This window comes from Xenopus tropicalis, chromosome 8, assembly GCF_000004195.4.
Source record: "Xenopus tropicalis strain Nigerian chromosome 8, UCB_Xtro_10.0, whole genome shotgun sequence".
In the NCBI taxonomy this organism is placed as follows: domain Eukaryota; kingdom Metazoa; phylum Chordata; class Amphibia; order Anura; family Pipidae; genus Xenopus; species Xenopus tropicalis.
In genome coordinates this window covers 140,914,955-140,940,155 of record NC_030684.2, presented here as the reverse complement: position 1 = coordinate 140,940,155, position 25,201 = coordinate 140,914,955, and the positions used below count along the sequence as shown (strand labels likewise).

The following is a 25,201-nucleotide window of genomic DNA, read 5'->3' as shown; positions in this document are numbered from 1 at the left end:
ATCAGATACTTTGCATCAGTTTTCTCCCACTCTTTGACAACAATCTCCTTAATCACCTCATGTAAAGGGAAAGTAGCTCTCTCCTTCTTTAAGTATTTAAACGGATTTGAAGAAGATGGCTGTTGCTCTGATTCCTCCGGTAGTTCTAGCTGAGACCTTACTGCTTTTATTAAAGGGTCTACAAGAGTCACATCAAAAGAAGAAGAAAGTTCTTCCTGAAAGCTCTCTTCTTCCTCAGAATCTGCCATAGATTATGATTCTGGTGACCTGTTCCGACTGGCCACCAAGTCTCCAAACCTTTGCACTTGTGCAGATCACTTTGTAGCCATATTTACACCTTCTGCTACTGCATCTCTAATCCACCTCATGACATCAGCAGCATCCGCTGCAGCATCTCCTGCTAATCTTCTAGTACATCTTTCACACAATTTAGAATGTTTCAGTGCTGGATTATCACAAGCCACACAGTTCTTATGTTTTTCTTTGGAAGCTGACTTTCTTGGGGTAGGCACACTAAAATAAAATATAAAAAACATAATAACTTTATTCAGACCCAAAACACCTACCTACACAGTGGCTCACCTCCTAATATCACTGGCAGCATTTTCTGGGCTACTAGGCACTTGGAGATTAGAAGTCATCTATAAGAAAAAGAAACAGCTGCTAAATTACCCCTGTGAACACAACCAAAAAACTGTGTTCACCAAACAGAAACTAACATACCTTGACAGACAGAGCAAAGCTCAGGAGAGAGGCGCAGAGGAAGCAGGGGGCTCCAGCAAGAAGGTGCTCAAACGCAAGGGGCTTAGGAGAGGGGGCGCACCGAGCCTAATCCCCTTCTTTAAGTTCTGTGTTCGTTCCATTCTCAGCGCCTCACGAACCCGGAAGTGACATCAGAACCAGAAGCGATACTTGCATTCCAAGCTGGAACACATCGCGTCCATTACCCAGTGCTTCTGGACTCGCTACAGACACAGCTAAACAAGTAAGTGAAGGGAAGCTGCAGACAGAGAAAAAGTAGCAAGAACAAAAAGAATAACTAACAGTGCCACCCAAGACCTGGTCTGAGACCTAGGTGCAATAACAATCACTCCAATTGAATGTATCAGACACGGAGCTGCATGATAAAATAACCCCAGGCTGCCTAATAACGGGGCTGGCTAGCTGACCTCCTCTGAGAGGAAATACATGTGCATAGCCCTACCAGGAAGAGAGGCCAACTTCCCAGGTATGGGATCCCAAACATGGGTCCAATTGAGCCACAAAATAAAAATATTGCATCCAAAATCCTAAAAGTGTGGACAGAAAAAAGACAAGGAGCTTATGGTGGGGGGGGAACCTTATAGAGTTGTTAATTGGATTAATTACTTTCTGTCCTATCAGTAAGCGAGGGCGGGGAAATACCCAGAGGTGTGAAGGCTGCCATAGTAACCAGGGAAATATGAATTTTTCTCATAAATACTTAATCATGGTCAATCGTGGTTTAGTAAATGGGCCCCTTAATGTCTTAATGTCCTTACTGTATCTCTCTGAGGGCAGAGGATTACTTTTTCTTGCCTGCAGGTCAGCCCACACACAGTTTAAAAAATGCAGGTAAAAAGCCTGGTAAATTAGCCGGTTATATGGGTTCCTTACTTGGTAGGTCGACAGATTTCTGTTGTTTTACATTCAGGAGCTCATTAGTTATGAGGCAGGTCACTCGGGAATGGGCATATTGGGGTACTGGAGATGATACCCGATACAGGGTTGTCTCATCTATATATGTTATGGAAACCTCAGATTCCAGTATGTGCCCCTCGCTGTCTATCCACTGTAACTTGGGCTCAGGGTACCAGCCGCTAGATTCACAGGGCCCAGTCACTTTCCCATTCTTTCCTTGCTGGATGGTAGGTTCTTTCCCAATGGCTGAAAGAGAGCACAGATTGTATCAGGATTGTTATTTACCATATAAATACAAATCAAGTGATATGCTTATCTCAACAACAGATTAGTTGATGGGCATCAGAAAGTTTAAATCAAACTGCTATTAAAGAGCTACTAATATGCTAACAGATAAAGGCCTTCATTTTGGCTTCCCACTGTCTGTGTTTTCCCTGCATTGACAGGACACATGGAGCAGATATGAAAAGGAAAGTATCCATTTTTGCTCTGATATCTGCTCCATGTGTCTCTCCCTCTGCAAGAACCAAGTATTTGCCATTTATCTGTATCTGTATTCCTTATCTACTCCATTCTTCTCATCTGCTCCTAACAGCATCTCCAAGGGATCTAATTTTCTTAATCTCTCTGCCTGAAACATTGGAGGTGGGGGGTGAGGGTCTAAATTTAACTGTTATCTCCATTTACTCCTGTGTCACCACCAATCTCTCTCACTATGTTTATCCTGGAAGAACCCACTTCCTACAGGTACAGTAAGTGCACCCTTTACTTTACATTATTGGGGGAGAAATCAAAATGTTTATCTTTAGGGGATCCTTGGTATTACTGGCAGCTTACAAGTGGTAAAAGCAGAAGCCCCATTATCTTTTCTTTTTCCTAAATGAACCCTAACCCAGTCAGTTACAATACATAATATCTATGCAACTCCTGCTGTGGATATGCAAGACTTTTATTTAGCAAAAGTTGACAAAATAAATGAAGAGCTCAGAGCTATAGAAAAACTAATTTTGCAGAATTTTACAAAATAGGTCCCCTTTCTGAAATATATATGAACAAAGAAATTTTGATGAATCTCAGCAAGTTTTTAAACAGCCTGCTAAATAGAGATCCATGAGGCAAGTTTCATCTGCTGCATCTTCTTCTGATAGTAAAAAAGACACTACTAGAAGGTTGGCTAGCTGAGACAAAAAAAATGGTGATTGCTCAGATCCATTTGGCTAGTTTTATCTTCAGCGTGGATGATGCAAAGAATGTAGAAGGGAAAGGTTTATTCTTCTGGCAGGATTATGACAATTTTAAGAATTCAGGCCTGTGGAAAAGCTTCAGAGTCATCCCAATAACTAAGCCAGAGACAAAGTCACCATATTATTTAAGAATGATTGTGACCCACCGGAAGATATTCTAATATGGCTTAGATGGCATTGTAAGGTGCTTACCCCTTTGAAGATGGACGTTGATAATAATGGATATTGGTCAGGCGGATGGTGTACTAATGTGGAATTGTACATGAGGTACAATTTGCCACAGCATCTTCCAAATTCTGTCTTCATTGGTACTGAGCGTGGGGTGGTGTTTCACCAAGGGCCTGTTTCAAATATGGTTCTTTTTGACACCAGGCAAGTGCCTGTGCGGTGGTCAGTTGTTCACTATGTGCTGATGTAGGGCACACTGGAAAAGAATGAGATGATGTGAAGTGTAACTTGTGTGGAAGCTATGGACACTCGCACAGGGCTTGTCCAGAGGCTCTACATAACATAATGGAGAGTTGCCCTCAGTTGGAGAAAGAGATGGCAAAGGATATATTGGAAGAGGTAGAGGAGGAGATGAATTATTTCCAGTCTGCTTCTCAACCTTTTGTCATTCCCTCTTCTTATCCTCATGATATGGCAAAAGATCAGTCAGCCATGACAAGAGATGTAGGAAATTCTGTTTCCTCTTTCTCTCAGGTAGAAAATAAAGAGCCAACAGTTTTCATAACAGAGGTTCCCTTTCCCAGCATTAGAAACTGCAGGCACTTAAAGGAAATTCAGGTGTATCTTCATACCTTCACTTTGGTCATCATGACTAGTGACTTTAACCAGGTCCTTAGAGCAGAAGATAGATCAAGGCTTTCTTTTGATAAATATAAAAGTAATTTTCTAAAAAAGCATACTCCAGCAGGCAGACTTGGTTGGTGTCTTCACCCATAGTGGCCGGGTGGCAAAGCACACATCATTGTGTGGGTGAAAGCAGTAGGATTAACATGGCTTTTGTTTCAAAAGCAGAGGTTGTTACGCAGATGAAGGAAATCTTGGTTGACTACTCTGATCACCTTGTCTTTTCTGTTCTCCTCTGTTCCAGCAAAAGGAACTGGGGTTATGCAGATTAGGTTCAGATTCCCTGGAGAGTCACATTCAAGGGAAATTGTGAACCACCAGATTAGCCAGTAGGAGACTACCTCCCAAGTTTTTCAATCATGGCATGGAATAGCTCATAGCATGGCTCTCTCTTCAGGGAAGGCTCTTTGTTAGGGGGAATTTGAGTTTTCTGTCTGTAGTATATAGGAATTGTTCCTGGGGATGTGGTGTGGAGGAATCCAAAGAACATTTTCTTTTGCAGTGCCCCCTAGCATGCAATATCCTTTGTCAGGTTTCCCAGGCCCTGTGTGCTGCATTTTTAGTGCTGAACTGACATATGGGGGCCCATTTATCAAGTCAAGTCCAAATTTCGGACATTTAAAAGTACAATTGAAAAAATTCGGATTAAATCCGATAATTTCTGATGTGCGTTAAAAGCACCAAAATTACGCATCGTACTTGTACGAAAATATTGTGGTACGATCCGAAAGTACATGAAATCGTACATGGTACATGGTTCTGACTTTGATCCCTCAGCGCATGATTTTGGAAGCCTCCCATAGGACTCAATGGCACTCTGCAGCTCCAACCCGGCCCAAGGAGAGTCTCCCATAGGGCTCAATGGCACTCTGCAGCTCCAACCCGGCCCAAGGAAAGTCTCCCATAGGGCTCAATGGCACTCTGCAGCTCCAACCCGGCCCAAGGAAAGCCTCCCATAGGGCTCAATGGCACTCTGCAGCTCCAACCCGGCCCAAGGAAAGCCTCCCATAGGGCTCAATGGCACTCTGCAGCTCCAACCCGGCCCAAGGAAAGTCTCCCATAGGGCTCAGTGGCACTCTGCAGCTCCACCCCGGCCCAAGGAAAGTCTCCCATAGGGCTCAATGGCACTCTGCAGCTCCAACCCGGCCCAAGGAAAGTCTCCCATAGGGCTCAATGGCACTCTGCAGCTCCAACCCGGCCCAAGGAAAGTCTCCCGTAGGGCTCAATGGCACTCTGCAGCTCCAACCCGACCCAAGGAAAGCCTCCCATAGGGCTCAATGGCACTCTGCAGCTCCAACCCGGCCCAAGGAAAGTCTCCCATAGGGCTCAATGGCACTCTGCAGCTCCAACCTGGCCCAAGGAAAGTCTCCTATAGGGCTCAATGGCACTCTGCAGCTCCAAACCGACCCAAGGAAAGTCTCCCATAGGACTCAATGGCACTCTGCAGCTCCAACCCGGCCCAAGGAAAGTCTCCCATAGGGCTCAATGGCACTCTGCAGCTCCAACCTGGCCCAAGGAAAGTCTCCCATAGGACTCAATGGCACTCTGCAGCTCCAACCCGGCCCAAGGAAAGTCTCCCGTAGGGCTCAATGGCGCTCTGCAGCTCCAACCTGGCCCAACGAAAAACAAAAAAAATTGTAGAAAATACGCACAATTCTAAAAATTAGAAAAAATAAAAAATTTTCCCATTCGGACCCAATCGTACTTTAATAAATATGCCCCATGGTGTTTTAGTAAGAGGCCATAACACCCAAAGTGAGACTGTGTACATCATTATTACTGCCTACAAATATAATCTTTGGCAGGGTCATTGTAAATACACTTTTGGGGTGGCTGTGACTGCTGAGAAGATAGTGTCATCTATAGCAAGACAGTTGTGTTTTATAAGGCAGTTGTAAAGATCAAAATCCTCTTCCAATAAATCCTTACAGAGGGATTTCATATTCTAAAATTTACCTTAGTTATTTTTCTTTCTTTTTGTGTTTGGGGATTCTTTCTTTATCTTTATAACAGGGCATTGTGAGACAGAATTATATATATACCTGTATATATTAATATTGTAGTATTTTGTAATATATATGTATATATAATATTTTTAAGAAAAAGTATTGATATCTCAATAGAATGCTGGTGATTGGGCACAAAATGACCAAACATTATACTTGCTCAGGCTGCCTCAAAGTAACCTCTTGAGAACAATTAATAGGCACTAAACCCTGTTGCAATGCACTGCTCAACCCCATTTCCTCAGTTATTGCTGGAGTACAAATACTAGCATAATGAAACTTTATCAGCGGTAAGGCATACCTGGAGTTGTAGTCCAGTAACATCAGGGCTGTATTTTTAATGACTCAATAAAACTTTTATTTTTATGACTCAATAAAACTGTTCCCCAGCTCTCAGGGACAGCGACTGCATGAATATACTCAATATACTCCAATGAGAACATGTACACATCTGGTTCCATGTTCTCTGTTCCTGCAATTGGAGTTGGGAGCAATAAGCACAGTTTCCCAGCACTGAACAAGTCCCTTTATCCCCATGTCTGATTGCATATAATGATGCCAAAATCGCACAATAATTTTTGTATGTAGCGCTGTTAGATTGCTTATGAAATTGGGCACATGCAGAAAAAGACTTAGCAGAAGAAAGAAACCAACAGTCATTGATACACTTTATCTACAAGACCTGGATAAGACATAGCACAAAAATCAATATACAGCTGTATAGTGTAGCCAAATATGCTACAGTGCTCAAGATAAGAAACCTGAACTTATTCCACATCAGGGATGTCTCGCTGACACTGGCCCTTCAAAGGATATTTAAGCTCAAGGGCTCCATAGACTATTTTAAAATATCATCTTGTTAACATAATCCAGCCCTCAAACATGTTGTATGTTGTATAAATAATTGGCCCACTATATATCAGAAGTTGGACTGCACCAGACCAAAAGGCCCTGCATTGTGCCAGAGTATGAGTAAACCACTAGATGAGATGGCAAACACCATTGTCGGAGGGTAAAGGTTTTGACTCTTAGTTTCCTCAGGAGGGTTTTGGCCAGTGTAAGGTGTCAGATTTCCCCCAGGTTATTAAAGGCACCATGTGCCCAATCACATTTGATTATCCACTTACTGGAGGAGGTGGTGTGGTGCTGGAGGGCCTGGGAAAGAGGTAGGTTCTCGTAGGAGTATTAAGTGTGAGAATAGATTTGTAATAGCTCACTTTAGGTGTGAGAGACAAGATCAGGGTAGTTAGTAGAGCAGCCAGAGGCTCTGACAAGGAGACTAGTAGGGATTAGTTCCCTGCTGTGTCAATGCTGCCAGTATAGGGAATCAAGGGGTCAGGCTTAAGGAGTGTGGGACCACTGTGAGCTTTACCTAGTGCTAGGGATTGTGCACCAAGGCAGACAATTAGTCCAAATTTAACACCTTGCTGAGGAGCCAAGTGCCATACACTGTGTCTGGGTCCCAGGCTAGCCAGTACCCCAACATACACACTGGCTGAACAGAATAACATTATATACACAATATATTGCAAGACACCCATTCCCTAACTCTTAAAACAAGCTGGACTCTGGGTAAGATAAGCATTCGCAAGCAAAGTGTAGTCAGTTTAAAGCAACCTGAGCTCTGACTTAATAGTACATAAGTGTAACACAGAGAACAGTCCCTGATACTCCTAGGGGCTCATTTATCAAAACTGGGCAGTTACCCACAGTAACCAATTAGTGGCTGGCTTTCAGCCAGCTGCAGGTAGAACAACAAATGTACCCAGAATGCAGTAAGCAGCCTAGGGGGCACATGGATCAAGGACAAACAAGCTATATCAGAAATAGCATCATAGTGCCCTACCTGATCCAGAAGATTAAGCACTGAGGACTCCATACCCTCGGGGATAAAAGATCCCAAGGACCAAAACCCTAGTCCCTAGAATTCCTTGTTTGAAGGCCTAATTCTTTTCCAAGGCTAAAAGGTAAAAGGTTAAAAAGAAACTTGGTTTAAAAGAGAAGGAAAGGTACAAACTAAGTAAATACAGCCATAAGCACTCACAGAAACACTGCACTGAGTCCTCTATCAAAAGAAACACAGGATTTATTTTTTTCTCTCTCAGAAAACATCTCTCAGAAACATCCTTCATTCCCGGGGCTGGAGTCTGTGCAGTTCTCTCCTGCTTCCCCTCCCATAAGAATTCATAAAACTCACTCTTCTCCCTTAGGAATGTGTAATCTGAGCTACCAGCGGCCAGAGATGCAGCAGGAAGCTACTGAGACCAAGCTAAAATGGCAGCTGCTATCTTAAACAAACAGAGGGAGCTTCTAGGGCTGTTTACTCAGGTATGGTATTGCTTTCTGTAGAAAAAATATAGTGTTCTAGGTGGCACTAATGTGGCTAATCTATTGGCCACCTGCTGTATTTCCTTTGTGGGAAAAATCATGAAAAATGTTTGTATAACATTAAAAATACAAAGTTTAGACAAATATTTTGACAATTTATAGCTATAGAAATGTTGCACCATTACAAAGTTATGGGTAATTATTGATGTAGCCTCCCATCCCCCACCCCCCAGAATCTCTGGCTCCCTGGTCTGTGTCAGTGATGCAGAAATGTGTGAGTGACAGAGCAGAGTGACAGAGCAGAGTGAAAGCTGATTTGCTGTGGCATGTCATGAGGCCACACCCCTAAATAGCAGATGTGGAAAGGGAAAGTAAAGGAATGGAGCCGGGCTGGGCTGGGTGCTGACTTGCACATGTAACAGTAAAGTAGATTATTGTTTATACCCTTTATATCCACATATACACAGCACTTCAGGCTCTTTTGCATTCAGGTTTGTGCTGCTCACCCACAGGCTTAGATCTGCTGCCAGTCACCCTCCTGCAATTTACTCACGCAGATACAAAACTTCAATAGCCAGATACAGGGGCAACAAAAGTGTGTATAAGAGACTTCCTCTATACCAACGACAGTGATACATCAATTGCACCAATATTACTGACAATTGTGTGTGTAGAGGCACATATAATCCTGTATGTTGGATTCACTGACACCTCTCTAAGTCTCTCAGTCAGAGCTATATACTGGCTAACCAGGCCAGGGTCAAACTAGAGGGTGCAGGGCCCCCACACCTGCTCTGCAGGGTCCCAAACCACCCACCCAATAAGTTAAAGTTACTTTCAGTGCATCAGGGGAGGAAGAGTCTCATCAGTCCACCTGGTCAATCTGTAGAACTTACTAGAATAGTTTCTAGGGTATGGGCTGCAACCTAACTTTATATTCAGAGGTGTAACTATAGGCAAAACAGCAGTTTATAAACCCCTGTTGGTTTACCAGCTTTTGGAAGAGAGACCCAGAGTGAGTAGCCAGTACCAATTGTGTGAGTTTAGACTGCAAAGAGAGAAGGCTGCTGGGCTGCTGGTGATTACAGAGGCCTCTGTGGAGTCTCTGTGTGTGTCCCCTGGTGGTGAGGGCAGGTATTGCTTGCTTGCCTGCTATGTGGGAGCAGCCACCTTTCCAAAGGGGAAGGTACTCTGGGGCAGGTAGCGCTACCTGGGGGGACTTAACAGCTCTTGGGGAAGGGACTGAACTGAATAAAGGGTTGGGGTCTATCTGGATCCAAGTTGGGACTGGGCACCTACAGAGACTGTGCCAGGAGTGGATAGACGGCACGGGTTCCTCAGGGCAGGACAATCAGTTATCCATATAGTTGTTCTTTATTCAATTTCAATGGTTATATAAAGTTATCCTTGCTGCAAAGTGTGTGTAATTATTTTTCCCAGTAGAAATCCCCTGGAGGTGTGCTCCTGGTGGCACTGCACTAAAATCCCAGTTCCCAGTATCTCATTGCAAAGAGAACTATAAATTTCCTGTTATAAGCAAGTATACAGCCCAAATACATGAGTGTGCCAAGAAATGGTCAGTTTCTTTTGTATTTGTGGTTCCCAGTTTGGAAACAAAGTTTAAAAAAAACAGTTTCTCATAAATTATAATGGTTATAACCCTGCCTGAGGCGAGTTCCTGTATTATAAAATGGCCATATATTCTGTTATCAATTAGCTTGCATACACATAAAAAGTGTTATTGCACAAACAGTAGCGCAAGTTATTGTTCCAATAACATTTATTTATAAGTTATACAAAAGGCAAATTGTAGTTTTATAGGAATAAAATGTTAAAATAAAAGTTATTGTTTTACAAACTCCCAGCATCCCCTGCCAGCTCACTTGGCATGTATGTGTAAAATTGCTGGGCCTTTATACTAAATAACTAGATTGCTGCTGCTCAGCAAAGAAAAAGTGATATGTGGCTTCTTTCATGTTTCCTATGTGTTTGTTAGTGATTCAGGTGAGTGAGAGGGAAAGTGCCAGACAATGTGAGGGGGAATTGGGTTAAATTTTATACCTTCTTCAAAATCTTCTCCAGGGTTTCTATGAAACAGAAAAGATGGGCAGGTGGGGGTTGAAGTTTAGATGTCAGTCAAGAAAAGGTTGGCCCCTCCCATCCCTCTCTGCTCAGAACACAATGTGCCTGTCAGCACTGAGCCCAGTTACACAGATTCCATTCATGATAATTCCCCTTTATTAACACAAAGCAGTAGAGAAAGGGATCACTGACCTGCCAGCTGTAGTTCCACAATTCCTGTGCTGTAATGATTGGGAGCTTCAAACAGGCAGATGTAGTTCCCTGTGTCCGATGGCTGAACATTCCTTATTGTTAATGTCACGTATCCTCCTCTGATGTTCTCTGTCAGAAACTCCGTCCTGTCCTGATACTTCACATCCTGATTGCCGGGGTCTTCTGGATTCTTGTTATACACATACACATAGGAGCTTGGGTCTCCCCGATGGAACTTGATTGTCATACTCTCAGCGCTGCCTGCAGGTACCAGGGAACAGCCCAGAGCTGCATCACTGCCCACAGGGGCAATAACTGGTGTCTCTGTGACCTTAATGTCAAACCTCTCTGCAAAATAAAGACAATTAATAGATAAAAGAAAATAGATCAGTGGACTAATAGATAATAGATTAAAGTCACACAATGGCAAAGGACTGCAGGCTGAGTTATACAGGGAACTCTGAGTATCACTCATGTATTATAAGGGATAATGTACCCCCTACTGTAAATGATAAGGATATTAGCAGTCACTGAGGGGTTCTGTGCCCCCCATATAAAGGCACAAGGCTGCAGGCTGAGTTATACAGGGAACTCTGAGTATCACTCATGTATTATAAGGGATAATGTACCCCCTACTGTAAATGATAAGGATATTAGCAGTCACTGAGGGGTTCTGTGCCCCCCATATAAAGGCACAAGGCTGCAGGCTGAGTTATACAGGGAACTCTGAGTATCACTCATGTATTATAAGGGATAATGTACCCCCTACTGTAAATGATAAGGATATTAGCAGTCACTGAGGGGTTCTGTGCCCCCCATATAAAGGCACAAGGCTGCAGGCTGAGTTATACAGGGAACTCTGAGTATCACTCATGTATTATAAGGGATAATGTACCCCCTACTGTAAATGATAAGGATATTAGCAGTCACTGAGGGGTTCTGTGCCCCCCATATAAAGGCACAAGGCTGCAGGCTGAGTTATACAGGGAACTCTGAGTATCACTCATGTATTATAAGGGATAATGTACCCCCTACTGTAAATGATAAGGATATTAGCAGTCACTGAGGGGTTCTGTGCCCATATAAAGGTATAAGGCTGCAGGCTTAAAGGACAAGTCAACCCAAAATATAATTTTTAACTAATAAAAGAAAACAAAATCCTAAGCAACTTTGCAATATGCATTCATTACAAATCTGTAATGGTTTTTGAGTTATTTGTATATATAATTGCTATTAGAAGCAGTGTCTGTCCCTTTCCATTCCCTGACTGAAACAGTGTAACACAAGGCAGCAGCCTGACAGACCTGACTCACTGGGGGAGACTGACCCCTGAAACAGTGTAACACAAGGCAGCAGCCTGACAGACCTGACTCGCTGGGGGAGACTGACCCCTGAAACACTGTAACACAAGGCAGCAGCCTGACAGACCTGACTCGCTGGGGGAGACTGACCCCTGAAACAGTGTAACACAAGGCAGCAGCCTGACAGACCTGACTCACTGGGGGAGACTGACCCCTGAAACAGTGTAACACAAGGCAGCAGCCTGACAGACCTGACTCACTGGGGGAGACTGACCCCTGAAACAGTGTAACACAAGGCAGCAGCCTGACAGACCTGACTCACTGGGGGAGACTGACCCCTGAAACAGTGTAACACAAGGCAGCAGCCTGACAGACCTGACTCACTGGGGGAGACTGACCCCTGAAACAGTGTAACACAAGGCAGCAGCCTGACAGACCTGACTCGCTGGGGGAGACTGACCCCTGAAACACTGTAACACAAGGCAGCAGCCTGACAGACCTGACTCACTGGGGGAGACCGACCCCTGAAACAGTGTAACACAAGGCAGCAGCCTGACAGACCTGACTCACTGGGGGAGACCGACCCCTGAAACAGTGTAACACAAGGCAGCAGCCTGACAGACCTGACTCACTGGGGGAGACTGACCCCTGAAACAATGTAACACAAGGCAGCAGCCTGACAGACCTGACTCGCTGGGGGAGACTGAGCTTTGCAACATTGTTTAAAAAGTAACAACCAGGAGTTCAGCAAATGCTGCTTTCAATAACAATTACATTTACACATAATTTTTAAAGCACTGAAAGTTTTTTATACACTTATTTTGGAAAGTTGCTTGGAATTATGTTTTCTTTCATTAGGCAAAAGTTATTTTGGGGTTGACTTTTTCTTTAAGATATAACAAAAATCATAGAATTTTTTAAATGAAATCAATAGGCAAAAAGTATGTTCAGCACATGCCCTATTCATTGCATTGATGTTGAACCAGGGTCAACATTTTATTTAAAGCGGACCTGTCACCCAGACATTAAAAAAAGCTGTATAATAAAAGTCCTTTACAAATATCCCAGCTGTCAATCATATATTGCCTTAGGCATAGGGGCGGGGCACACAATTACCTTCACTTTCCATTCAGCACTCACTTTCCCTCTTCCTTTTCACCATCTAAGGGCTCTGGCACACGGGGAGATTAGTCAACCGTGACAAATCTCCCTTGTCACGGGCGACTAATCTCCCTGAACTACCATCCCACCGGCGAACATGTAAGTCACCGGTGGGATGGCACACGCGGCGGCGCGATTTCAGCAAATCGCTGAAAATGCCTCGCGAGGCAACTTCGCTGATTTGCCGAAATCGCCTGCACAGCGTGTACCATCCCACCGGCGACTTACATGTTCGCCGGTGGGATGGTAGTTCAGGGAGATTAGTCGCCCGTGACAAGGGAGATTTGTCACGGTTGACTAATCTCCCCGTGTGCCAGAGCCCTAAATGTCTAGCCAGTGCTTGGGCATTAGGTCCCCCATTCTGGCAAATGAACTAGATTTTGGGGTGATACAAAGCTTGCCTTAATAACAGTGCCCACAAAATGGCAGCTGCCTGCTTGCTGTGACTGTGTAACTCCCAGACGGAAGGAAACAAGATTTATATTATTTATATAGTATAAGTGAAGTTTATTTTGCTTGACTAACACAGTAGAACACAATTTGGAATTATTTCTTAGGGTGACAGGTCCCCTTTAAATAAATGTAGTGCTGTTCAATGTGAGGGGACTGCTTTACATTAGGGAGGTAAGCTGTAACTTTGCAAACTTTATCATAAGTGCAAATGCAAATGTAAGTTTGTAACTAAGCGCATATCAGTGTTATATGAAAAGGTACTTGCACCTATTCACCCTCCATTAAACCTGCTGTGAGAACCAATGTGGCCTTCCAGCCTGCTCTGGTCAAATGGTGCACACACTGATCCAAGGGAACCATGGAATTACTGGCGGCATGGACCCCTAAAGGGGGCCATACACTGAAGGAACTATGGGTGGGCAATATCAGGCTAATTCGATCATTTGGCCCTAGGACCAAATGGTAGAATTTAAATGGCAAATAGAATCCAAATAGAGTGCCGATCCCCCTGCAGTGAGCACCGAGCGCAAACTTTTGAGGAGAGTTAAGGGTGTGCGTATAAGGTCTTTTGTTGTGTTTACGTAGAATTTAAATGGCAGGCATAGGTGCCATTGTATCGGGGACCACATCAACAAGCCGATGCGGTCCCCGATCTGACTGAAAAATTAAACCTGCCTGATCAACATCTGCCCAATTTCAGGCCAGATTTTGGTCAGGTAGGCCCGTCGGGGGGGCCCATATACGGGCAGGTAAGCTGCCAATCAGTTTAAAGGGCAGATATGGGCAGCTGAAATGGGCACCTTTAGGCACCACTATGAATCTGTTGTCCCTGCCACCCAACACTCAATAAACTTGAGTTCTGCCTCCGAGCACTTACTGATCCTGCCAGTGATCTAACATGAACCTGATTCTCTCACTCAATTAACACCAGAAAATCACTTATGACAAGGTAAGTGATGTAAATAACCCATGTCAAATAGACAGGGGAAAGCCCTGTTGGGACAGAGGGAAGTGACTCTTACCCATTGGCCCAATATGCAGAGCAAAGTCTTACTGGAGAGGTGCCAGTTTATTAAAGCTTGTTGTTCTCCTTTAAGTTATCTTTGTATATTGGCTAATTCTAAGCCACTTTTCAAATGGTCTTCATTTTTCCTTTTTTATAGTTTTTGAATTAATTGGCTTATTCTTCTGCCTGTTTCCAACTTTCAAATGGGGGTCATTGACCCCGGCAGCCCAAAACTATTGCTCTGTCAGGCAACAATCTTATTGTTACTTTTTATCACTTCTTTTCTATTTGGGTCCACTCCTATTATATTCCAGTAGCTTCTAGATAAAAAGCTAAATAATGCAAAAATCACAAGAAAAAATGAAGACCAATTGCAAAATGTCTCAGAATATCACTCTTTACATTATACTTAAAGTTAATATAAAGGCGAACAACTCCTTTAAGCAAGGCCGGATTTCTTCGCCCCCCCCCCCCCCGCCACCGAGCGCGCATGCACAAACAAAAGAAGTCCCATACGGAGCATTGGGGAGAGGTCCCGATTGCTCCGTATGGGAGTAAAATGTAAATATTGCGCTGTGGCGGGGCGGCATGCCACAAATCCGGGCCTGCCTTTAAGCCCTTTCAGTGATTATAAATGGGATATTGTGCCAGGGAGTGCCATGCTGCCAGTTCCCAATTTACTCTATTGTACAGCCCAGGGCAGCTGAAAGGGATCCTGGGAGACATGAGCAATGCTATACACAGTGCATAGGGCATTTGCACACTACTACATAATTGGCGACTTGTAATGGTCAACATTGCTAATTAGTTTATGGGCCTATTGGGTTAACAGTCCCTGTAGATAGAAACACCCTAAAAGTGCTATTCCCCTAGTTGCTAGGCAGAAGCCTGTCTATCTAAGTCAGTGGTTCTCTACCTTCCTAATGATGCGACCCTTTAATACAGTTCCTCATGTTGTGGTGACCATAAAATTATTCCTAAGATCATTGGAAATATGTGTTTTCTGATGGTCTTAGGTGACCCCTGTGAAGGGGTCCCGACTCCACAGGTTGAGAACCACGGATCTAAGTTATCTTAGTAGCATATCTCCATTATTGGCCCAGCTTAGTGACCACTTCTATCTTCTGCCCCAGGTGGATGTGTCTGGTGAAGTCTGGTGTCTACAAGGCCCAGTAAAGAGTTCTGCCCTAGGGGGACAACTGTCAGGAACCACACAGAATCAAACCCTACTGGGGCTCATGGGATTGTGCTGGTCAGTTATTCTAATGTCCATCCTTTATGCCTCCATGCTGCCCCCTCTTCTTCACCAACCTCGTTATTCTCATATGGCTTCAATCTACAATTAAGCTCCCATATAAGCCTGTTTCCTGCAACCCATGTTGCTTGATCATTCTGTCAGGTAAGGACACCGGTGAGTAACTGGCACACAAACAGAGCTTGATGAGAAGCAGAAGTCATGTTAATGGAGAAACTATCTATTAATGATAAACAGAAAGATGCAAATATACAGAGTGAATGTAAGAGATACTCAAGTCCGTATAACAGGCCAAAGTCGGGGGCAGGCTGAGATAGAGGGTGTTCTAGAAAACAGGGCAAGGTCACATAATAGCAGATTCAATGGGATTCAGGTTAAGGGAATTAAAGTGGAGGAACCAGGAACAGAGAACAAGGCAGGAATACGGGCAGGAACCAGGCAAGGGAATCACAGGACAAAGGATACATAGGTAGAGATGTAGCGAACTGTTCGCCGGCGAACTAATTTGCGCGAACATCGGGTGTTCGCAAGTCCGCAAATTCGCAAACTTTGGCGATGTTCGCCATTTTGGGTTCGCCGCGTTTTTTTTTGCGCCGCGTTTTTCCGCTGCGTTTTTTTTCACTTTGGTTTTTCGCCTTTGCGTATACATAGGAATAGCTTGCATTTTTTTTTTTTGGCGTTATTTTTTGTCGTTATTTTTTTGCGTTTTTTTTGCGTTTTTTTTACAAAGTATTTTTCAGAGAAATTTTTGCTTGATCCCCCTCCGGCATGCCACTTGCCAGGTCATGGCACCCTTTAAACAACTTTAAAATCAGTTTTCTGGCCAGAAATGGCTTTTCTAGGTTTTAAAGTTCGCCTTCCCATTGAAGTCTATGGGGTTCGCAAAGTTCGCGAATATTCGCGAGTTTTGCCGAAAGTCCGCGAACGGGTCTGCAAACATTTTTGGCGATGTTCGCTACATCCCTATACATAGGCTAGATCAGGCTGAAAGGCTTCAATGATCAAGCAACATGGGTTGCAGGAAACAGGCTTATATAGGGGCTTAATTGTAGATTGAAGCCACACGAGAATAATGAGGTAGGCAGAGAAGAGAGAGCAGCACAGAGACATAAAGGATGGACATTAGAATAACTGGCCAACCCCAACCCCATGAGTCTCCAGTGGCTCAGAAGGTTAGTGCAGGTACAGTTTGGTTCCTGACAGACAACCCTTTGTGAAAGGGACCAGATTCCCTGTGAGTTAGGTTAGATTACAGGATTACCTGTGTCAGGAGTAAGTTCTAGAAATGTAAGATAGTAAGGCAAGCTTGTGCTCTACCCAAGGATAGATAGATAGAGGTAGCGCTCCCTTAGGGATAACTGTCCTAAAGTGAAAGGCCCACAGTACTGAATAGGGATTCAGGCTTAGAAAATTACTCCCTGACCCATTTCTGCTGAGGGGATCTGGGTCATTAGCTGCTAATCTTAAAGGGACTCCCAGGCCAACAAGCATTTCCACAGTGGTGTCACAGAACCCTGCTTTACCTATGACGGCATAGGCGGATTTTCAATACGGCTTGGGGAGGCTAAGCCTCCCCAAACCTGCTTTGGCACCTTAACACCTGGCTCCGTTTCTGCACTGTCCTGCAAATCTTCTCCGGGTTCTGCAGAAATCAGCTGTGCTCTGATTGGATCTTTCTTCTTGTGGATTCTCCAATCAGAGCACAGCTTTCTTGACAAGCAGTAAAATTGACCAATCAAGGCACAGATGCAGACAGGGATTGGGAGATTTTGCAAACTGGAGGCAAGTGCAGAATTGAAGACTAAAAAAAGAAGAATCTGCAGGCTGTAAACTTTACCCAAGAACCAACTTTAAACTTTTGCTGCAGTTTTCATCCCACAGGTACTATACCCAGGCACTATACCCAGGCACTATACCCAGGCACTATACACAGGCACTATACCCAGGTACTATACACAGGTACTATACACAGGTACTATACCCAGGCACTATACCCAGGCACTATACCCAGGCACTATACCCAGGCACTATACCCAGGCACTATACCCAGGTACTATACCCAGGTACTATACACAGGTACTATACACGGGTACTATACCCAGGCACTATACACGGGTACTATACACGGGTACTATACACAGGCACTATACCCAGGCACTATACCCAGGCACTATACCCAGGTACTATACCCAGGCACTATACACAGGCACTATACCCAGGCACTATACACAGGCACTATACCCAGGCACTATACCCAGGCACTATACACAGGTACTATACCCAGGCACTATACCCAGGTACTATACCCAGGCACTATACCCAGGCACTATACATAGGTACTATACACAGGTACTATACACGGGTACTATACACAGGCACTATACCCAGGCACTATACCCAGGCACTATACCCAGGCACTATACCCAGGCACTATACCCAGGCACTATACACAGGCACTATACCCAGGCACTATACCCAGGCACTATACACAGGTACTATACCCAGGCACTATACCCAGGCACTATACCCAGGCACTATACCCAGGCACTATACCCAGGCACTATACATAGGTACTATACACAGGTACTATACACAGGCACTATACACAGGCACTATACCCAGGCACTATACACAGGTACTATACCCAGGTACTATACACAGGCACTATACACAGGCACTATACACAGGCACTATACACAGGCACTATACACAGGTACTATACCCAGGTACTATACCCAGGCACTATACACAGGCACTATACACAGGCACTATACACAGGTACTATACACAGGCACTATACACAGGCACTATACCCAGGCACTATACACAGGCACTATACCCAGGTACTATACACAGGCACTATACACAGGCACTATACACAGGCACTATACCCAGGCACTATACACAGGTACTATACCCAGGTACTATACACAGGCACTATACACAGGCACTATACACAGGCACTATACACAGGTACTATACCCAGGCACTATACCCAGGCACTATACACAGGCACTATACACAGGCACTATACCCAGGCACTATACACAGGTACTATACACAGGTACTATACACAGGTACTATTCACAGGTACTATACTGTATATGTTCTAAAGACTGACCCACTAGCTGAAATTAAACTGTTTTGTTGCCACCTGACATCTATAATATCCCTATCCCCTACCCTAACAGGGTAAGTTAACTTTTCCCCCTGACAAAGTTCATTGTGCCTTTATATATTTGTTATGGTGTTTTGCACTTTCTATTTTTCTTTTACTTATGTCGTTGTTTTTTTAATTTCTAGTTAGTTACAGTGGAGCCAATGTTGTGTATCAGTGCCAGTGTTATTGTGCCAGGGCCTGAATATCTGCCATCAGTACCCACTGCTCCTCATGGCATATAATGTGCTGGTTCTGTATATACAGACTGCGTCTCACTGTATATAATGTGCTGGTTCTGTATATACAGACTGCGTCTCACTGTATATAATGTGCTGGTTCTGTATATACAGACTGCGTCTCACTGTATATAATGTGCTGGTTCCGTATATACAGACTGCGTCTCACTGTATATAATGTGCTGGTTCTGTATATACAGACTGCGTCTCACTGTATATAATGTACTGGTTCCGTATATACAGACTGCGTCTCACTGTATATAATGTGCTGGTTCTGTATATACAGACTGCGTCTCACTGTATATAATGTGCTGGTTTTGTATATAAAGACTGTGTCTCACTGTATATAACGTGCCTGGGATGTCAGTAACTGCTGCCTCTCTCTCTATAAAGCTAACTTAAACACATCTAAAGGGGAGGTTCACTTTTAAGTTAACTTGTAGTATGTTATAGAATGGCCAATTCCTAGCAACTTTGCAATTGGTCTTCCTAGTTAATTTTTTATAGTTTTTTAATAATTTGCCTTTCGCTTCTGCCTCTTTCCGGCTTTCAAATGAGGGTCACTGACCAAAAAGTATTGCTCTGTGAGGCTACAGTTTTATTTTTCCATGCAGGCCCCTTAACTATTCATATTCCCATCTCTTGTTTAAACCACTACCTGGTATATAAGACCCTAGCAACCAGATAGCTGCTGAAATACCAAATGGAGAGCTGCTGAACAATAAGCTAAATAACCAAAAAACCATAAAAAATAAAAGAGAACCAATTGCAAATTGTCTCAGAATATCAATGTCTACCTTATATTAAAAGTGAATTTAAAGGTGAATTACCCCTTGAAGCTAACTGATCCCAAACACAAATGTATAGAGAACCCCTAACAGTAGTGCACGTATGAATGCTTTTACATTCTAAGCATTTTAGGGTTAAAAAAGCCCTCCCACCCGCACTTTTGCACAGTATCCCTGGGAGTCAGTGGGAACGGCAAGAGGTAGTTGGGAGGTTAATTTTTTACACCAGCAGTGAATCCACTAAGTGTCACATTAGCTGTAGGTCAGTCTGTGTATGGGCCATCTTTAGCCTCCCCAAACAAAAAAGTCACCCTCTACCTATGTATGATGGTATTTGACAGCAATAACACTGCCCCATTGATCTGTGAGTATTAACTCTGTGGTATGGTTAAAAAAACAACTTTGTATTGACAAGAACCTCTGGAATCCTATTATTATTTCTACAATGCATCAGAAGAGGTCTAGTTGCACAACACCATCCCCCATCCTCTTCCATTTAGTGAGGGCCCATCTGGGTAGGAGTACAGTCTGACCCATGTTCTACCTTCACTAGCTGGAAAGGAACTTTTAGGCGAAGATAGGGTTATATTAGTAAACAATTAGGTATGGGATCCCTTATCTGGAAACCCATTATCCAGAAAGCTCTGAATTATGGAAAGCCTGTCTACCATAGACTCCATTTTAATCAAATAATTCAGAATTTTAAAATTGATTCCCTTTTCTCTGTAATAATAAAACAATACCTGTACTTGATCCCAACTAAGATATAATTACCCCTTATTGGGGGCAGAACAGCCCTATTGGGTTTATTTAATGGTTAAATGATTCCCTTTTCTCTGTAATAATAAAACAGTACCTGTACTTGATCCCAACTAAGATATAATTACCCCTTATTGGGGGCAGAACAGCCCTATTGGGTTTATTTCATGGTTAAATGATTCCCTTTTCTCTGTAAAAAAAATTCCCATGAATAAAAAAAAGTGGCTACAGCAAAGAGCTTACCATCTAAATTATGCAAGGCATATACAGTATGTAATATCTCTATAAGAAAAAAAAAAGAAGATAAAAATGATTTAATAAAAGTCTTACGTGCAGATGAAGGCTGAAGGGTTATTATAAGGGACATGAATGTAAAGATGGTGGTTATCCTGAGCCCGGCCATGGCTCCGATCATGTGATCTCTGCAATACGGGGGGGTAGACTTCTTATAGCAACAATTTCTCATTCAGTCTTCTTTTTATAGTCACATTGGGGGGGGCATAAAAAAGAGCATAATAGACACATTTTTTACCTTGTTATTTTTTCCAGTTTTTCACACCACCATTGCAAATCTCGTATACCTATAAGTTATTTTTTAATTACCAGCTTCTGACCAGCATTGACTAAAAATGTGCTCTTGTTTTTAGGCATGGTGCCACCCTAGGCAAGGGACCTAAGTGTGTCCCCCCCAGTTTGTGAAAGTGACAACACTTCCACGCCAAATACCCCTCCCCCCACCAGCTCTGCTGCCGTATTTACATAGGAAGTCTCTGGCAGTTGGGGAGATTTTTTATTTTTCTTTAAAAAATATTACTCTGTTATATAGGCACTGGAGAGCTGCCCCTAAAGCTGCCGCCCTAAGCACAGGCCCCGGGTGCCTATATATAAATATGGCCCTGGGCAGTTTGTGGATATAATAACCATATAATACACAGTTTGGTCATTACCCTATGGGACCAAACTACAAATGATATCCTTATAAACAGTGCTTAGTGATGTCATCAGTTATAATCGAAGATGTCATTTCTGTCACATGACTCACTCAAACTTGTATATTATAATAAATAAAGTACCCCGTGTTGTAAAATATGAGGATATTAGAAGTCACCGAGGAGTGACATGGCCTGTCTATACTCACTCAACCTATGGTCATGGAACCCCTCTGTGCCTTATAATATCCCTATATGTTACAATAGGGGTACTTTATTCACTATATAATATACAGGAGCCACAAATACCCTTTATATGGCCATGGAACCCCTCTGTGCCTTATAATATCCCTATATGTTACAATAGGGGGTACTTTATTCACTATATAATATACAGGAGCCACAAATAACCTTTATATGGCCATGGAACCCCTCTGTGCCTTATAATATCCCTATATGTTACAATAGGGGGTACTTTATTCACTATATAATATACAGGAGCCACAAATAACCTTTATATGGTCATGGAACCCCTCTGTGCCTTATAATATCCCTATATTTTATAATAGGGGGCACTTTATTCACTATATAATATACAGGGGCCACAAATAACCTTTATATGGCCATGGAACCCCCCTGTGACTTATAATATCCCTATATTTTATAATAGGGGGCACTTTATTCACTATATAATATACAGGAGCCACAAATAGCCTTTATATGATCATGGAACTCCTCTGTGCCTTATAATATCCCTATATGTTACAATAGGGGGTACTTTATTCACTATATAATATACAAGAGCCACAAATACCCTTTATATGGCTATGGAACCCCTCTGTGCCTTATAATATCCCTATATGTTACAATAGGGGGTACTTTATTCACTATATAATATACAGGAGCCACAAATAACCTTTATATGGCCATGGAACCCCTCTGTGCCTTATAATATCCCTATATGTTACAATAGGGGGTACTTTATTCACTATATAATATACAGGAGCCACAAATAACCTTTATATGGCCATGGAACCCCTCTGTGCCTTATAATATCCCTATATGTTACAATAGGGGGTACTTTATTCACTATATAATATACAGGAGCCACAAATAACCTTTATATGGCCATGGAACCCCTCTGTGCCTTATAATATCCCTATATGTTACAATAGGGGGTACTTTATTCACTATATAATATACAGGAGCCACAAATAACCTTTATATGGCCATGGAACCCCTCTGTGCCTTATAATATCCCTATATTTTACAATAGGGGGTACTTTATTCACTATATACCATATAGCAACTTAATACCACATATTATTTAACTAACAGCCTCCTTTTGTTGAATGACAATGTTTATTGCAGTGACACCCTCTCTGCCCTGAGCTGAATTGGAGCTAAAATACATCAAAGAACAGAAAATAAAAACCTAGAAATATATTTCCTACCCTTTATAGAGAATGATGATGAATAGGATGATTTGCTGCTTTATCAAGAACAATATTAATGCTAATTATTACTCACAGTGGCCGTGCTGTTTGTGTCTCTGCTCTGGGATCCGGGAAGAAGAAGCAGTTTCACTTTCCCTTTAGAGCTGAGCAGCTGGATGAGAGAAGCAGCCTGACATGGGGAGGGGGACAGATATAATAATTACCCCTTATTGGGGCAGAAAAGCCCTATTGGGTTTATTTAATGGTTAAATGATTCCCTTTTCTCTGTAATAATAACACAGTACCTGTACTTGATCCCAACTAAGATATAATTGCCCCTTATTGGGGCAGAACAGCCCTATTGGGTTTATTTAATGGTTAAATGATTCCCTTTTCTCTGTAATAATAAAACAGTACCTGTACTTGATCCCAACTAAGATATAATTACCCCTTATTGGGGCAGAAAATCCCTATTGGGTTTATTTAATGGTTAAATGATTCCCTTTTCTCTGTAATAATAAAACAGTACCTGTACTTGATCCCAACTAAGATATAATTACCCCTTATTGGGGGCAGAACAGCCCTATTTGGTTTATTTCATGGTTAAATGATTCCCTTTTCTCTGTAATAATAAAACAGTACCTGTACTTGATCCCAACTAAGATATAATTACCCCTTATTGGGGCAGAACAGCCCTATTGGGTTTATTTAATGGTTAAATGATTCCTTTTTCTCTGTAATAATAAAACAGTACCTGTACTTGATCCCAACTAAGATATAATTACCCCTTATTGGGGCAGAACAGCCCTATTGGGTTTATTTAATGGTTAAATGATTCCCTTTTCTCTGTAATAATAAAACAGTACCTGTACTTGATCCCAACTAAGATATAATTACCCCTTATTGGGGGCAGAACAGCCCTATTGGGTTTATTTAATGGTTAAATGATTCCCTTTTCTCTGTAATAATAAAACAGTACCTGTACTCAGGGGCGCTTCTGCCATTAGGTGAGTTGAGAAACATGCGCTAATTAACGCCCGCGTATAGTCGCGCAAATAGATAGTAGCTGTATATGAATTGTCGCCACATATAAATGGTAGCATATAATTAGTAGCTGCTTATAAATAGTAACTGCTAGTGATGAGCGAATCTGTTCCGTTTATCTTTAGCGAAAAATTCGCAATGTCGTGCGGCCAAAAAAATTGTTGCCCGCAACAATTTTTATGCGGCTACAATTGATTAAATGTTTCACACCCCTTTACATCACAGCCCACCCTTTATTCACCCTATAGAAGTTGTTTTGGGGGGAGTGTAACTGTTACAGGGTAAGGGGGCCGGATAATCACACAAGTGCCCCTAATGGTTCTGATGCCCTGGGCAGTTGATTAGACTGCTGGGCTATAAACATATGTACAGTCAGTATGGGGATGGATGGAACACATTTTAGGGAAAGACCCTAAGTTATAATAGTACTGGGGGGATAAAAGGAAGGAGAAAGTAGAGAATGAAAGAAGTAAATGAAACACATTTGCTTTTATTGCTGCTACAGTGGCTGTGTGTTTCAAGAGACCATGATTTTATGGAAAGCTCCTGTACCCCTATAGGTACTTGGGGGGAACCTTCTTACCTGCTCTACTACATGTTACTCCCACCTCAGCTGGACCCTCCCAGAGGTAACAGAGCAACGGCCTCCCCTCTACTTCTCAACTCATTCACTCTCCCAATGAGACCCGGGCGCCAGTGGTTCTTAGCCAAGACACAACAATATTATTAATAGATTAAGAAAGAGAATCTGTAAGTTATATCCCACTGATAGGTCCTGAATATATAGATAATCAATCAACAATTTATTCAGTGAAATAAACAACCATTTATTGGCTCAAAATTATACAATTCAAAAACGCAAACCAATACCAAACGCCAGTCAGGTGCATCCCAGTGCACATTTCGCACCGTTGGGTGCTTCATCGGAGGAGGTTCTTAGCCAAGAACGGTAGATTTGTTGAAGAAACAACATAAAAGAGAGGAACTTTCTTTAAACCCCAAATAATCAAAGGCCTAATGGGCAGTTTTCATCCTCAAAGCAGTGTGTAAAGCGATAATTTTGGATGCAATTGACAGGTTATTTACCCATTGCTCAATATGACAATATGCCTGGCACAGTTGTGTCAAATCAACTACTGGGAGACCAGACATGGCAAAGCCAGACCCCATCTATAGTCTGTGTCAGTCTGCATGCAAGTTTAATGGAGAAAGAAAGGTAAAAACTCAGTAGCTTTATCAGAAAGGTCTATGTAAATACAGCCATAAGCACTCACAGAAACGCTGCACTGAGTTCTCTGTCAAAAGAAACA

General features: G+C 42.7%; 1 protein-coding gene across 1 annotated transcript in view; it reads right to left on the bottom strand.

Moving 5' to 3' along the window:
* Positions 1-22,987, bottom strand: part of LOC116406861 (butyrophilin subfamily 3 member A3-like) — a 34,773-nt gene extending 11,786 nt beyond the window's left edge. The window contains exons 1-4 of the mRNA XM_031891844.1: positions 22,942-22,987; positions 20,813-20,904; positions 10,364-10,711; positions 1,636-1,905 (exon numbers count right to left, since the gene is read on the bottom strand). Coding sequence (XP_031747704.1) covers positions 1,636-1,905; positions 10,364-10,711; positions 20,813-20,897 — 703 coding nt within the window. The 5' untranslated portion in view covers positions 20,898-20,904; positions 22,942-22,987. The remainder of the gene's footprint in view (positions 1-1,635; positions 1,906-10,363; positions 10,712-20,812; positions 20,905-22,941) is intronic.
* Between the last annotated feature and the right edge of the window lie 2,214 nt (positions 22,988-25,201).